The sequence below is a fragment of the Panthera uncia genome, unplaced genomic scaffold (genome assembly GCF_023721935.1).
Source record: "Panthera uncia isolate 11264 unplaced genomic scaffold, Puncia_PCG_1.0 HiC_scaffold_368, whole genome shotgun sequence".
Classification (NCBI taxonomy): Eukaryota; Metazoa; Chordata; class Mammalia; order Carnivora; family Felidae; genus Panthera; species Panthera uncia.
Window position 1 is genome coordinate 1 of NW_026059504.1, and position 13,805 is coordinate 13,805.

Sequence of the window (13,805 nt, forward strand, 5' to 3'; positions counted from 1 at the left end):
ATAAAACCTCGGTTTTATAACAGAGGTTGGCCACAGCTCCCCACTTGCGCAGATCGGATCCTTGTTTCCAGAACAAGTCTGAGTCTGTGCAGGCACCACCTCCAGGGTGCAGCAGGCTTTTACCACTTTTCCACTACATTTCAAGTTCAACGGTCTGGAGGCAGAGCAGCGAGGCAGTGAAGGGCGTGACCCTAGAGCCAGCCTTCCTGGGTTCAAATCCCCGTTCCCCCGCTTATGAGCCGTGTGATCTTGAGGAAGTTATGGAAACCTTTTGTGGCTCAGTCTCCTGGTTTATGAAATGGAGAACCATCATACCTACTTTATGGGGTTGCCGTAAAAGTTACATAAGTGATACATAAAACATTCAGAATAGTGCCTGGTCCTTAATAAGTATCAGATAAGGGTCTGCCATTACTGCTATTATTTAAATTGAGACTTAATTCAAAACTGGCAAGTGGCCTCAATTTCGCCTTCCAGCTATGCTTCTGACTCCACCCCCCCCCCCCCCCCCGCCATCCCTTGCTCTGGCCGCGCTGGACTGCCCCATTTCCAGTCTCGTTTGTAGAGTTCCTAGAGCCTAATGCTCCTCTCCCAATGCCCCATCTGACCCTACGCCTCCCCATCCAAAGTCCCCAAAGGCAACATCTGCTGTTTCACAACAGTCCTGGTCCAGTGGCCTGAATTTAATACTCCCTCCTCTGGCCTGTGATTTTTTTTTTTTTTTTTTTAGTCTCTATTACAGGCTTTCATTTTAGCTAATGTAACACCTGGCTATATTCATGTCTCTCTCCTTGTTAAACTGAATGCAGCAGTTAAGCTACAGAGCCAGACTCTGCCAGGGTCTCCATCTTGCTCTGCTGCTTACTCTGTGACCTTGGGCGAGGCACCTAATTTCTCAATGTCTCAGTTTTCACATCTATAAATTAAGGCTCATAAGGGTTTCTACACCTCGTAGGGCTGCTGTACGAACTTTAGAAGTTAATACAGGGAAAGCCCTTAGAACAGTGCCCGGTGCATCTAAAAATGCAAAGGCATTTTAAATCTTACCGTTCCATCGTGGTTCCCTCCTCGTCACTTCCTACCGTGCGTCCGGCATGGTGCCGTATATGTGGGAAATACTCAAGAAAACGCCCACTGAACTCAAGGGAGCTTGTCCTGGCAAAATCCTGGCTGTTCCTGGCGAACAGTTACCTAACTCAATAATTTGGGATAATGAATTATGTATTTGCCTATGCAAATGAGGCAGCAGAGGGGTCACACAGCCCGGCGTCCCAGAAAATGCGGCCCCGGACCTCAGGTACTTACCACACCTTCCATCTTCTTCCACAGTTCTTCCAGTTGGGCCATGGGCTGACACCACCAATCACTGCATTTTCTGTATCGGTTGCCTTGAAACCAAAACTGTCTCAGCCACTCGAACTCAACCTGTGGGCCATAAAGAGAAGGCAGTTGTTACAATGCCTTCATGAGGGGCAATCAAGGACAACACTGTCACCCGATTCTCCTCCAGTAACTTAATCGCCACAGGGTGAGAAAAGCTCAGCCTAACTGGTTTCCAGTAGAACTTGGGGAGTCTCCAGAGCATTTCTGCAAAGCCAAGAGAAAAGCAGTCGTAAGGGGCTCCTGGGTGGCTCAGTCAGTTAAGCGTCGGACTTCAGCTCAGGTCATGATCTCATGGTTCGTGAGTTTGGGTCCCGCATCGGGGTGAGCTCGAGCCCCGGGTGAGCCCCATTTCTCTCTCCCCCACCCCTCCCCGCCCCTCGTGGGATTCTCTCTCTCTCTCTCTCTCTCTCTCTCTCTCTGCCCCTGGTTCACTTGCACCCTCTACCTCTCTAAATAAATAAATAAATAAATAAATAAATAAATAAATAAATTTTACAAAAAGGCAAGACAAAACACAAATACTGAGATCCTGAAGTATACAGCAGTCTGCGTAATGTGGGACAGGGAAGATAGAATCAAAATATATCTTTATTAAACATCTTTATTAAACACTGATATTTAGAGCAAAACAGACATATATTATGAGACAGCCAATTTCAAGATCTCTTAGATTTAAAATAAATACAGAATTTACCATGGGCCAGGAGGAGCTGGTGAGAGTCCTAGCCCTTATAACTAAACAATGCAAAGTTAATTATGGGGCATCCATTAAACCTACAGCCATTCAAATTGTTACTTTTCAAGTCAGGGCACATGTCAATAGGTAGAAAGAACAGTGAAGGCATTAACAATTGCTTTTCCTTCCTATGAACCTATATGGTTATTATTATGGTTATTATTTGCCTCCTTAACATTCCTCCTTCTATTCTAGCAAAACCTCACTATTCACTTGGTAACCGAACCCCTTCCCCAGTCTCAGTCCACGTGGTCTGGGTAGATCTCCAGCCCCAACACCAGGGATGCAGTGTGTGGCCCAAGTGTCAGCCAATCAGCCCCCCACATCTCTCTAGTCACAGAACTGGGTATGGAGACAATCGCGGTATGTTCAATCACAGTTAAGTCTAGATCCCATGAGAAGATCCAGGAAAAGCATTCTATATCCATGTCACCACCAAATGGGAAAAATGGAGACAACCCAGTAGGAAGCAACTGCAAGATAAAAAGATAAAAACCAGGTGCTGGTGATACCACCTGGCTCTTGACCAAGCTATTCCTGAAGTCTTTTATTTATTTATTTATTTATTTATTTATTTATTTATTTATTTTTTAAACCTATTTACATTTTCTTTAAGGCTTATTTATTATTTTTGAGAAAGAAAGAGACAGACAGAGAGAGAGAGAGAGAGAGAGAGAGAGACAGTGCAAGCCGGGGAGGGGCAGAGAGAGAGGGAGACACAGAATCGGAAGCAGATTCCAGGCTCTAAGCTGTCAGCACAGAGCGCAACGCAGGGCTCGAACTCACAAACCGCGAGATCGTGACCTAAGCTGAAGTCGGATGCCTAACCAACTGAGCCACCCAGGAGTCCCAGAAGCCTTTTATACTTAAGCCAATTCAGGTTGAGGTTTTTTTTGTCCCTTGCAAATGAAATAACCCCAATGTATGTAGAGGAGAGGCTGAGTAAAGCTTTGGAAGGGTAAGAAATTGTTTTCTATCCACTTTCCAAATCTTCTAAAACTCATCTTCACCTTGAAAAATCAAATTTTACAGGGGCACCTGGGTGGTTCGGTCGGTTGGGCGTCCGACTTCGGCTCAGGTCATGATCTCACGGTCTGTGAGTTCGAGCCCCGTGTCGGGCTCTGTGCTGACGGCTCGGAGCCTGGAGCCTGTTTCGGATTCTGTGTCTCCCTCTCTCTCGGCCCCTCCCCTGTTCATGCTCTGTCTCTCTCTGTCTCAAAAATAAATAAACGTTAACAAAATTTTTTTTTAATCAAATTTTACTGTCAACGTACAACTCTATTTATCCCCACAACTCTTCTGACCTCTGCCCTCTAAAGAAATGTTGAGCTTTCACAGCTTAGAGGTTAATGTTGGGTCGTCTGACTTTTGCTACGGTAATCGTGTTCCCTAGACAGTCCAACTAGTACAACCTTTACCTGTTACCACAAAGAATTTCTGTATTTATCCATATTGAACTTTCGCGAGGCAAACAAAAGCAACTTGTGAAGATTTACCAATGGTGAAAATGGCTCAAATAACTAACCTGAGAACACCCAGTCATATGAAAGGGTTTCAGTTTACATTAACTAAATGTTTGTTTGATATGTAGAACTGATTTCAGTTAAAGCTGTTTAAACAGAAAAAAAAAAAAAAAAAAGGAATGTGGACAATATTAAGACAATAGCTGCCGAAACTTATCTGTGGTATTTAGAGACAGTTGGTAATAGCAGTAAACCACACTGCTTTGAGAGGAGAGCGAACACAGGGCAGTTCAACTTCTCTGAAGATGCAGGTTTCATATTACTCACTACAAGAAGAGTTCTATTTAATAGATTTTGTGTGAAATTGGTTCCCATTATGGGAGCAGCCTATTAGCAAAGCATCACGCCCGATGTCAGGGCAAGCTGCAAAGATTTCAAAAGGTTTTCTTATCTGGGGGCTGGTTATTTTCATTGGTGAAGACAAAACTTATAAGCCCTGGCAATCATGGTATCCCAAGAAATAAAACAGATCAGCATATGTAATTAGTTTATTCAACCTATTGGGGTACACTAGGGTCTAGATTTCAGTAAATCAAAGCCGCAGAAGGAAGGAGAGGGGCATACCTGGAGACTCTGCTATGAGACGAGAATGCAAAGGAGGACCCCATCCATTTTAATAAATCAGGACTTCAGCTTCCTCCTTAGGTGCCCAGCTATCAGTTGACGCAGACGGTGCCATGATTAAGAATAAGGAAGCGGGGCGCCTGGGTGGCTCAGTTGGTTAAGTGTCCGACTCTTGATTCGAGCCCAGGTCATGATCTCATGGTTTGTTTGAGCCCTGCGTCGGGCTCTGCGCTGACAGCACGGGGCCTGCTTGGGATTCTCTCTCTTTCCCTCTCTCTCTGCCTCTACTCTGCTCACTCTCTCTCTCTCTCAAAAAATATTACATAAATAAACTTTGTAAAAATTAAAAAAAAAAAAGAATAAGGGCCCTGGAGCCAGTTCAAACTTGGACTCCAGTACCAAATGGCTATGTCACCCGTAAAATAAAGACAATCACATAATAACCACATAGATTTAGAGTGAGGACTAGTGAGTTAATAATGAATGGGCTACTATATGCCAGGCACTTGCCAGATGCTAAGAAAGCAAACTGAACAAGGCCTACAACTTATTGTCCCCAAGGATCTCACAACGTGATAAAATTTTCTTAGCAAGAAAAGTTTTTTTTTTTTTTTTTTTTTTAATATATGAAATTTACTGTCAAATTGGTTTCCATACAACACCCAGTGCTCATCCCAAAAGGTGCCCTCCTCAATACCCATCACCCACCCTGCCCTCCCTCCCACCCTGCCCTCCCTCCCACCCCCCATCAACCCTCAGTTTGTTCTCAGTTTTTAACAGTCTCTTATGCTTTGGCTCTCTCCCACTCTAAACTCTTTTTTTTTTTTTTTTTTTTTTAGCAAGAAAAGTTTTAACATCCATGTCAATTCATGGCCACCCCCCTTCCAGAGAGGCCAGTCAGTAAAGTTCAACGCTGAGCACTTACTCCCGGCAGAGTTTTATTCATGAGTTGAAGTACTTCCCATGAGATACAATCTTTCTGGGCATCAAATCCACTGGCATGTATTTTATTCGGTTCCATAACCTGACTTTTTCATTTCAATGTTGTGGGCAAAAAAAAAAAAAACATTACAGGATTTTAAACAAATGTCACCCTCGCCATTTCCCCCACTGCCAACAGACGTCGTTGGCTGCTTCCTTAAAATTAATTAAGGAAGCATAGAATACTTCCAGCCATTTGATTCAGAGTTTGAGTTACAAAAACAAACAAACAAACAAGAAAAAGTTATTTTTATTTTTTTCTCCCTAAACTGCGGGGTTAAGAAAAGAAAGCTGCAGGGTGGATACCCCACGAAAGCTGAAGCGTCAGGACTCGGAATAGAATGGAAGCCTTATCGCTTCCGGGGTTGAAAAAACAATCAAAGGTCAACCGTAGTGACTGACCAATAAAGTTCTAAGCATGAAAGGAGTAGGGTCTTCATCCCTTCTCCAGGGTGCACCCAGGGTTCCCTCCCCCCCCCCCCCCCCCCCCCACCGGGAAGCTCAGAACTATCAGAGCAGAACCTAGAGACAAACCCTGAGGAGGGTAATGGCTGCCTTGGGGCCACAAACACTCCACGGGTGATGCAGATCCCCAGAGATGGGAGCGTCAAGGAGACAACACATAGCAACTCTTTTGAGGTTCTCTCAGAGCTCATGATGCTTAGACACCAAACTCCCACCTTCTGGACAGGCCCTTCAAGGAAATTCACAATTATTCAATCTTTTGAGCAGCTACAATACAAAGATGAGCAATTAGCCAAGGCCTACTGACAACCTAGAGGCCTTGCAGGTTCCTGAAGGGCCTTCTCAATCATCAGTGAAAAATGAAAACATGCTCACAATAGTGTCCGTTTCACAACAGGGACTGCTGGGACAACTGTCCTTCATCACCCTCTTAACTAATCTGTACCTGGAACGGTCTCAGAGAAGATCAGTCAAGAAAAACTTTTCCCCTAAAAATGTCTAGGAAAAGTCTGAAGGGGAAGAAGAAACGGAATCCACCCACCTACCTGAAACCTCAGGCATTCAACAGCAAAGTTCAAAATCGTGACTTATGAGACGCTACCTCACCATTCATTGTAAACGCCTCCATCACTTCCACAGGTAGGCAACTGTCATCTACTTTTCTCTGCCAAGTCAGTGGGGGGCTCTTGATTTGGTCCCAGCTCAGCTCACGCAGGTCCTTCAGGGGATGCGTGAACATGCCCGCTGGGGTTAATGTCTCACCACAACACCTGAAATAAGTTATTTCACTGAGCAAGATGTTAGATGAGGGAGAGATGCTAATGTCCAATCTACTAAGAGCTACCCCATGAAGGCTCTTTCCCAGGAACTCCGAGGAAGATGCAGGTCTGACCAGACCAAACCATTTTTTTTTTTTAATGTTTATTTATTTTTGAGAGAGAGACAGAGAGACAGAGCATGGGCAGAGAGAGAGAGGGAGACGCAGAATGCGAAGCAGGCTCCAGGCTCCGAGCTGTCGGCACAGAGCCCGACGCGGGGCTCGAACTCACGAACCGTGAGATCATGACCTGAGCTGAAATCGGACGCTTAACCAACTGAGCCACCCAGGTGCCCCAGACCAAACCATTTTTAAGAAGGAAAACAGCATAATAACATGCAGGAGGGTTCTGCTTATCAGTGAACAAAAACCTTTGCTAAGCATCTTTAGTTAGGAAAAAAAAATACCTTCTAAAGGTACTCAGGTCTATTCCCCACAGTTCCCAAACTGCTTAGTTAGAAACCATCTAAAGGAAACAAGCCACATCTACACCCACAGAGCCTGAAGGCCCGCAACACATAAAACCCAGGGCTTCATCCTGTAATTGGTGCAGCAAAGGCACATGGCCTTTAAGATAGAGGAAATCGAACAATAAAGAACCCAGGGGGAACGATCATGGACCACGTATGATGCTATTGTTTCACAACAGGACATGGTAGAAAGTGATCATGTCAGTGCTCGATCCCAGGCCAGCGCGTAGGGCCAAAGAACAGTATATGATAACGTGCTTTGGCATATGGAATTCATATGAAGGAGGTGGCCTTGAAGAATCAAAGACTGGGGGGCTGGGCAAGGTGAGCACACACCATATTTAGATTCATGATCTCTCTCTGCCTTCGATTTCTAGACTAGCTTCAGGGGGCTAAGGCTTCTGATACACGTCTATCCCACTTTGCTAAGGTATACAGTGTCAAAAGCAGCCAGTCACTTGCTGAAGCTACTGGGCTCAGATGACAATATTCTACTATTAGATAAACAGTGTGATTTTACAGATTTCCCCCACCCGTTGATGATAACAAAACATCTCGGCCAGTCACAGAAGACCAATATGGCGGGGCGGGGGGGGGGGGGGGGGGGTGGTGGCGCAGGGAATAACTCATGTTGAGTGTTGAAAAGAGCACCCATTCAGCTGGCCTGAATCCTGACATTGCAAGGTTTGTAGAGAAGGAAAAAATCAGAATTTCTTTACTACAGACCAGAATTTCTTTACTGCAAATATGGAGGAAGACATAACTTTGCTCCCAAGTCTAATTCAGTGAGGTCACCGGGCCCATAAAACGCTTATCTTTCTTGAGGTTCTAGCTATCAGCAGTGTCTCTACTTAAGGACAGATAGGAGAGAAAATGGGGCACTTATCAGGTACAGGGAAGGGAAGAAAGTCAGTCCTGAGTGCAGCTTATTAGCATTAGAAGTGGTTATTCTTTCCTTGAAAGGAAGAATTTCTTTGCCTTTTGTTCCAGAGATGGTGGCAATGTTTCACAAGGTATGGGGCAGTTCGCAAGATCCTAAATATCTCTTTAAAGACACTGTATGACCTCGTGGGAGCAGACATCGTTTCTCCTCTGCTCCAAAGCCCTCAGTGGCTCCCCACTTCCCCTCTGAGTAAACAGGAAAGTGGTTGTCCTCATGGGGAGCTCCAAGGACTGATACAATCTGCTATTCCCCAGGCCCCTAGAACCACCTCTGTGACCTCATGTCCTCGAACTCACAGCCTTGCTCCTGCCATTTGAACTAGACTGTCCCTTACCTAGTCTGGAAACACCAGGCATTTTCCTACCTCACAGTCTTTGTGGCAGTTTGTCCCTCCACCCGAAATACTGTTCCCCAGATATCTACGTGGCTTCCTCCTCATCTCTTTCAAGTCCCTGCTCACAGCACATCTTCTCAGTGGGGATGTTTTCTAGTTATCTCAAGAACCTACTATATGATGAGCAGGTGTATTAAGTTTATTATCTGTCCTCTCCCTGGCCTAGGATGCCTAGTTTACTCTCGTAAACTACCGTAAACTTTACATCCTAAAGCACACAGAAGAGTGCCAGGCACGCAATCAGTAATTACTTGCTGGAAGGATGAAAGAGAACATTTTTGTGTTCCAAATTCTCCGCCCATCCTTCCAATCCGAACAAAGAGAGAGTCTCGGGTTGGTGATAACCTTCAACAATTCTCCATGACTCGGGAACCTCTTTTTTCCTTTTAAAGTTTTTTTTTGTTTTGAGATCTAATTTGCCTGCCACAAAATTCATCCATTTTCAACGTCGAATTCAATGACTGTTAGAAAACACAGGAGTTGTAGGCTGCTCTCCCTGCTTCCCATGAATAATGGAGACTTCAGGCTCAGAGCCTTCTCCCGGCGAGAGAATCTGCTGGAAGGTAGTAACACTGCTCTGTTTACACTGGCGAGATCTCTCTGGTTCCTTTTTCTTTTGGCTAGTGATACTGGCTCGCTTCTTAAAGTGGTAATACAAAGCTTCCTTTTCAAAGAAAATTTATTTACATAAAAATGAGCCGAGTTTTTAAAAGTATTAAGTAGACAACAATACGCACAGTCCAAAGATAAAGCAAAAAGCTGAGAGGGTGTTCCTGAGAGCAGCACAATTGGTGGAACATTGGCTGGTGGGATCCAGAGCTGCTGGTCTCACAGACTGCAGACCCACACCTCATTCTGTAAACAAAAAGCGAGGTACGGACACTTGCTCCTGGGGTCCGCCCACCCTTCCCTTTGGTCCTTGCAGAAAGACCATTCTTCATGGGTCTTGTGCTTCTGTGCACCTTGTGAGCAAGATACTGACTTCCCTCTATCTCAGCAAGAATGGTTGGTATAGAGAACAGCCTTGGAAGATATAGCTCATCTCCAGAACAACGGGCAGGGATGCTAACAGACTTGGAGGATAAAGACGGTGTCTTGTTTGGAACAAATGTCAGCCATGCTTACTGCCTATTATAAGAGATTCGGGTTCCCTTTGTTCTTCTCCTATAACCCAACCCTTGCAGGTGCATATGTAACCGGGCCTGCTCTGTGCTGCCCCGTGGAAAGAGAGGCTTGCACAACTGGCACAAAAATGCTGATACTCCGGCTGCTGCTATCGTTGTAAGTAATAAACTATTCTTTATCTCTCACTGAGGAATTTCAGGTCTTATACCCATATGAAATTACGGCAGATCAACTTGTTAGCTTGCAGGCAGCTTCCCGGTTCCTGAAAGTCCTCACCTCATTGTGGATTTCCTCTCCTTGTTTCAGAACCGCGGGCTCAAAGGATTTCAAAGAAACATCACCACCGTCTGCCCCGTCACGGACATTCTGCAGAGCCACCTGGCAGCGCTGTAAGATATAATCCAAGGTTCCGGTGGAGCACTGCAGAGACAGAACCAGCAATCAAGATGAGGAGCAAAATTCCAGTTCACCATCGACTCGTCCTAGGGGTATCCACATTTGTCCCTTGTCCATTACGTTCACCTGTTGCCCCCACAGCTCAGTCCCTATTCAACTTAAGAAATACTATAGTGGCCGGCTCACTGGGCTCTGTGTTGCCAGCTTGGCCTCACTTGGGCCACTCTTCTGGCTGGTTTTCTTTCATTATATGGGCCTTATATCTCAAAACAGTGGGCTCCCTGAGGCTAAAGCCATGTGTGTGTATACACACACACGCACACACACACACACACACACACACACACTTTTATTGTAGATTTCTTTTTTTTTTTTCATTTTTTTAACGTTTATTTATTTTTGAGAGAGAGACAGAGAAAGCGCGAGCAGGGGAAGGGCAGGGAGAGAGGGAGACACAGAATTGGAAGCAGGCTCCAGGCTCTGAGCTGTCAGCACTCAAACTCACGAAATCATGACCTGAGCTAAAGTTCGAATGCTTAACTGACTCAGCCACCCAGGAGCCCCTTATTATATATTTCTTTCTACGCATATTGCAGCATCTAGAACCAAGTACTAAATGTAAAAGAAACTTAGTGAGTAGTTATTGGACGAATCACTAATTAACCAAGACATCAAAGACACTGACTTCATTGTATAAGTGCCCTGGACCTCACAATGGGAAAGAAAAGTAACCAGCCTGATCAGTTCAGCGGTCCACAAAATGGAACGGTAACGGCACACACAAAAAAGTGAAGTTATAAGCACAGGGCAAAGGACTCATTTTCCTTTTCTGCAAAAACCATAGAGTTCACGGCCGCAAGTCCTTGGTAGAACAGGTTCTTCTAATCATGGAGAACACATGGCTCATGCCCTCAGGGCTTGTTCAAAGGCCTCACTTGGTAGCTTGGTGTGGGCAGGGGCAGATAGCTAGTTCGTCCCTCTCTGTGTCTGTGGGAGAAAAGCAGAGGTCAAATGGACAAACTCCTCCTCTGAATGACGTATGTCAGGAAAAAAGAGGATGCGGACGGTGGCAACGTGATTTCCTAGAATGATAAAGAGCTACAAATGTCCTTTAGACCCCGTGAGGAAAAGGTATCACGCAAGTGTTTTTATTTGAATACGTATAACTCAAACAGATGTCTTAGAACCTTCTAGTGCCCTGGTATAAAAATCAGTTGGGCGGCTACCGCCATTTTACGCAATGTGTCACGTATAAGCCTGGGAAAAACAAAGTTACGGTGACAAAAACAGAAGCCTGACTAATATGCATTTTAATATGAAGACCTCAAAGTGCCGGGAGCACATCGGCAGGCAGCTCCAATTTGCTACCTAGAAAAAACAAAAAGGGGCGCTGAGTCACCACTCACTTTTGTCCCTGAGCCACTCCTACAACCTCTTATTAAAAGACATTCTGTCTATAAACATGTTGTATTCACACCTTTACTTTCCCAAGTATCAAGTGACCTACATGAGAGGTTACAATGCATTTATCCCGACAAAAGACTGGAAACAACCTGCATTTCCCATCAAAAGGGGACCCCTTAAATAAACTATGGTGGAGCCACATGCGGGACTTTTTTTTTTTCCTGGGTGGACAGAGCTTTATCTGTTGTAAAGAGCCCACAATGAGGCCTATTTTTTTGGCAGAGGTTGGGGGAACAATTTTATTGAGACATTATTCACATGTCATAGAAGTCACACATTGAAAGCATACAATTTATCGTTTTTAGTATATTCACAGTTAGGCAACCGTTTTGTTTTGTTTCTAATTTTTTTTTTAACGTTGACTTATTTTGACAAAGAGAGAGAGAGAGAGAGACAGAGTGCGCAGGGGAGGGGCAGAGAGAGAGGGAGACACAGAATCCGAAGCAGGCTCCAGGCTCCGGGCTGTCAGCACGGAGCCCCACGCGGGGCTCGAACTCAGGAACTGTGAGATTGTGACCTGAGCCGAAGTTGGACATGTAACCGACAGAGCCACCCAGGCTCCCCTAGGTGACCGTTTTAACAACTAATTTTAGAATATTTTTGTCATCTCCCCAAAACACACTCTGCACCCCTGTACAAACTCTGTGTCTTCTCCTCCCCTTTCTGCCAACCTTTTTTTTAGCAGCTATTATGAATCAAGCTATCAAGAACATTCATGTTTCCTTTTTTTTAGCAGCTATTATGAATCAAGCTGCTAAGAACATTCATGTAGAAGTTTTCATTTCTCTTGGGTATGGAACTGCTGGGTCATACGGTATTGAAAATCCTGAGGAAGCGTCGCCGTGTTGTCCAAAGTGGCTGAACCATTTTATATTCCCTCCAGCAGCACGTGAGGGTTCCAATGTCTGCACATCTTCCCCAGTACTTGTTACTGTGATTTTAATCATCACCATTCTAGTGGGTGTGAAGTGATATCTCACTGGGGTTTTCATTTACATCTTCCTGATGACTAATGATGTTCAACATCTTTTCATGTGTTTATTGGCCGTTTGTAGACCTGCTTTGCAGACATGTCTATTCACATCCTTTGTCATTTAAAAATATTGGATTATGTATCTCTTTAATTAATGGTTGTAAGCATTATTTATATATTCTAGACACGAATACCTTATGAGACAAGTCATGTGAAACTACTTTCTCACATTCTGCAGTATCTCTTTCCACTTTCTTGATGGAACCTTTTGGAGTATCAAAGTTTTTAACTTTGATGAGGTCCAATATATCTATTTTTTCTTTGGTTGTTTTGTTCTTGTGGTGTCATATCGGAAAAAAATCATTGTCTACTCTGAGAATTATATATTGATAAGCAGTTATCACCAAGGCTTACTAAAACCAAAGTGCAGAATAGTATATAGAGTAGGCTACCATTTGTATAAAAAATATCAACACATATTTGCTTGTATATGTATTAGGCATCACAGAAAGAAAACTAAGAATCTGATAATACTGGGTACCTCTGGGGAGAAGGAGCTGGTTGGCTTTAGGAGGAAGAGAGAGACTTGAAACTATTTATTCTTAGGTTCTTTTTAGGTTTTGAACCATTTGAGTAACTACCTATTCAAAATATAATGATATATAAAATTTAAACTTAAAAAAAAAAAGATATTCAGGAGAATGGAGTTCTTCTGTTCCAACCAGAAGAAAACTAAAATCAGATAAAGGTCAAGAGCCATCAGACATAATCTAGTCACATGTAACCAAAAAACTAAATAGATTTCTTCTCCGATTAACTAAAACGAATTTCAGAACATCGCTTCCTTAAGACAGTCTGTTTCCTACATATTTTGAATAGGCAGAAAATTGCAAATCATTTTGTTTGGCACAGGTGAAACAAGAAAGAAGACATTTATAAAGTAAGTGAGGGCTATAATGCTGCATGGATTTTCCCCTCTTCTATCGAGGGAAACAGCAATGTAACTTTCATGTCAGAAAAAAAGTCTTTTCCCTCTTTTATTACTGAAAACAATAATATATCATGAAATAAGAATTTCTAAGTAAGATAAAAACAAGATCCTTTCATCTTTCCCTATTTTTATTATTTTCATTGCACGTGAGTCTTTGTCCACACAGTTGTGACCAGTCAGTACACAACAGTGTATATTCTGTTTTCCTCTGTATGTAAGTATTCAAAACTACCATTTTCAATGATTGCTCATTGAGCTGATAATTTAATTAAGGAGTCATGTGCTACAAAGGCACCGAAGTTCTGCCCAACTTTTCACTACTCTTAATCACTCTAAACATCTTTGTATGTATATAGATATAAACATATATACACATATAAATATATACACATACATACAAATACGCATACACATACATACATACATACATACATATACATATATACTTCTTTTGAATGGTTTCCTAGGTTTGAGTCCAAAAAAATAGTGTTATGAGATCAAAAATATGAGTATTTTTATGGTAGTTGAACACATCCCCACATAGTTCACCAAAAAGTATGCCAATTAGAAAAACTTCCAG

General features: G+C 43.4%; 1 protein-coding gene across 1 annotated transcript in view; it reads right to left on the reverse strand.

Moving 5' to 3' along the window:
• Window positions 1-510: 510 nt before the first annotated feature.
• LOC125918016 (alpha-ketoglutarate-dependent dioxygenase FTO-like) overlaps window positions 511-13,805 on the reverse strand; it is a 46,121-nt gene continuing 32,826 nt past the window's right edge. Inside the window, exons 3-4 of the mRNA XM_049624073.1 lie at window positions 9,678-9,821; window positions 511-1,425 (exon numbers count right to left, since the gene is read on the reverse strand). Of these exons, the coding sequence (XP_049480030.1) occupies window positions 1,294-1,425; window positions 9,678-9,821 (276 nt within the window). The 3' untranslated portion in view covers window positions 511-1,293. The remainder of the gene's footprint in view (window positions 1,426-9,677; window positions 9,822-13,805) is intronic.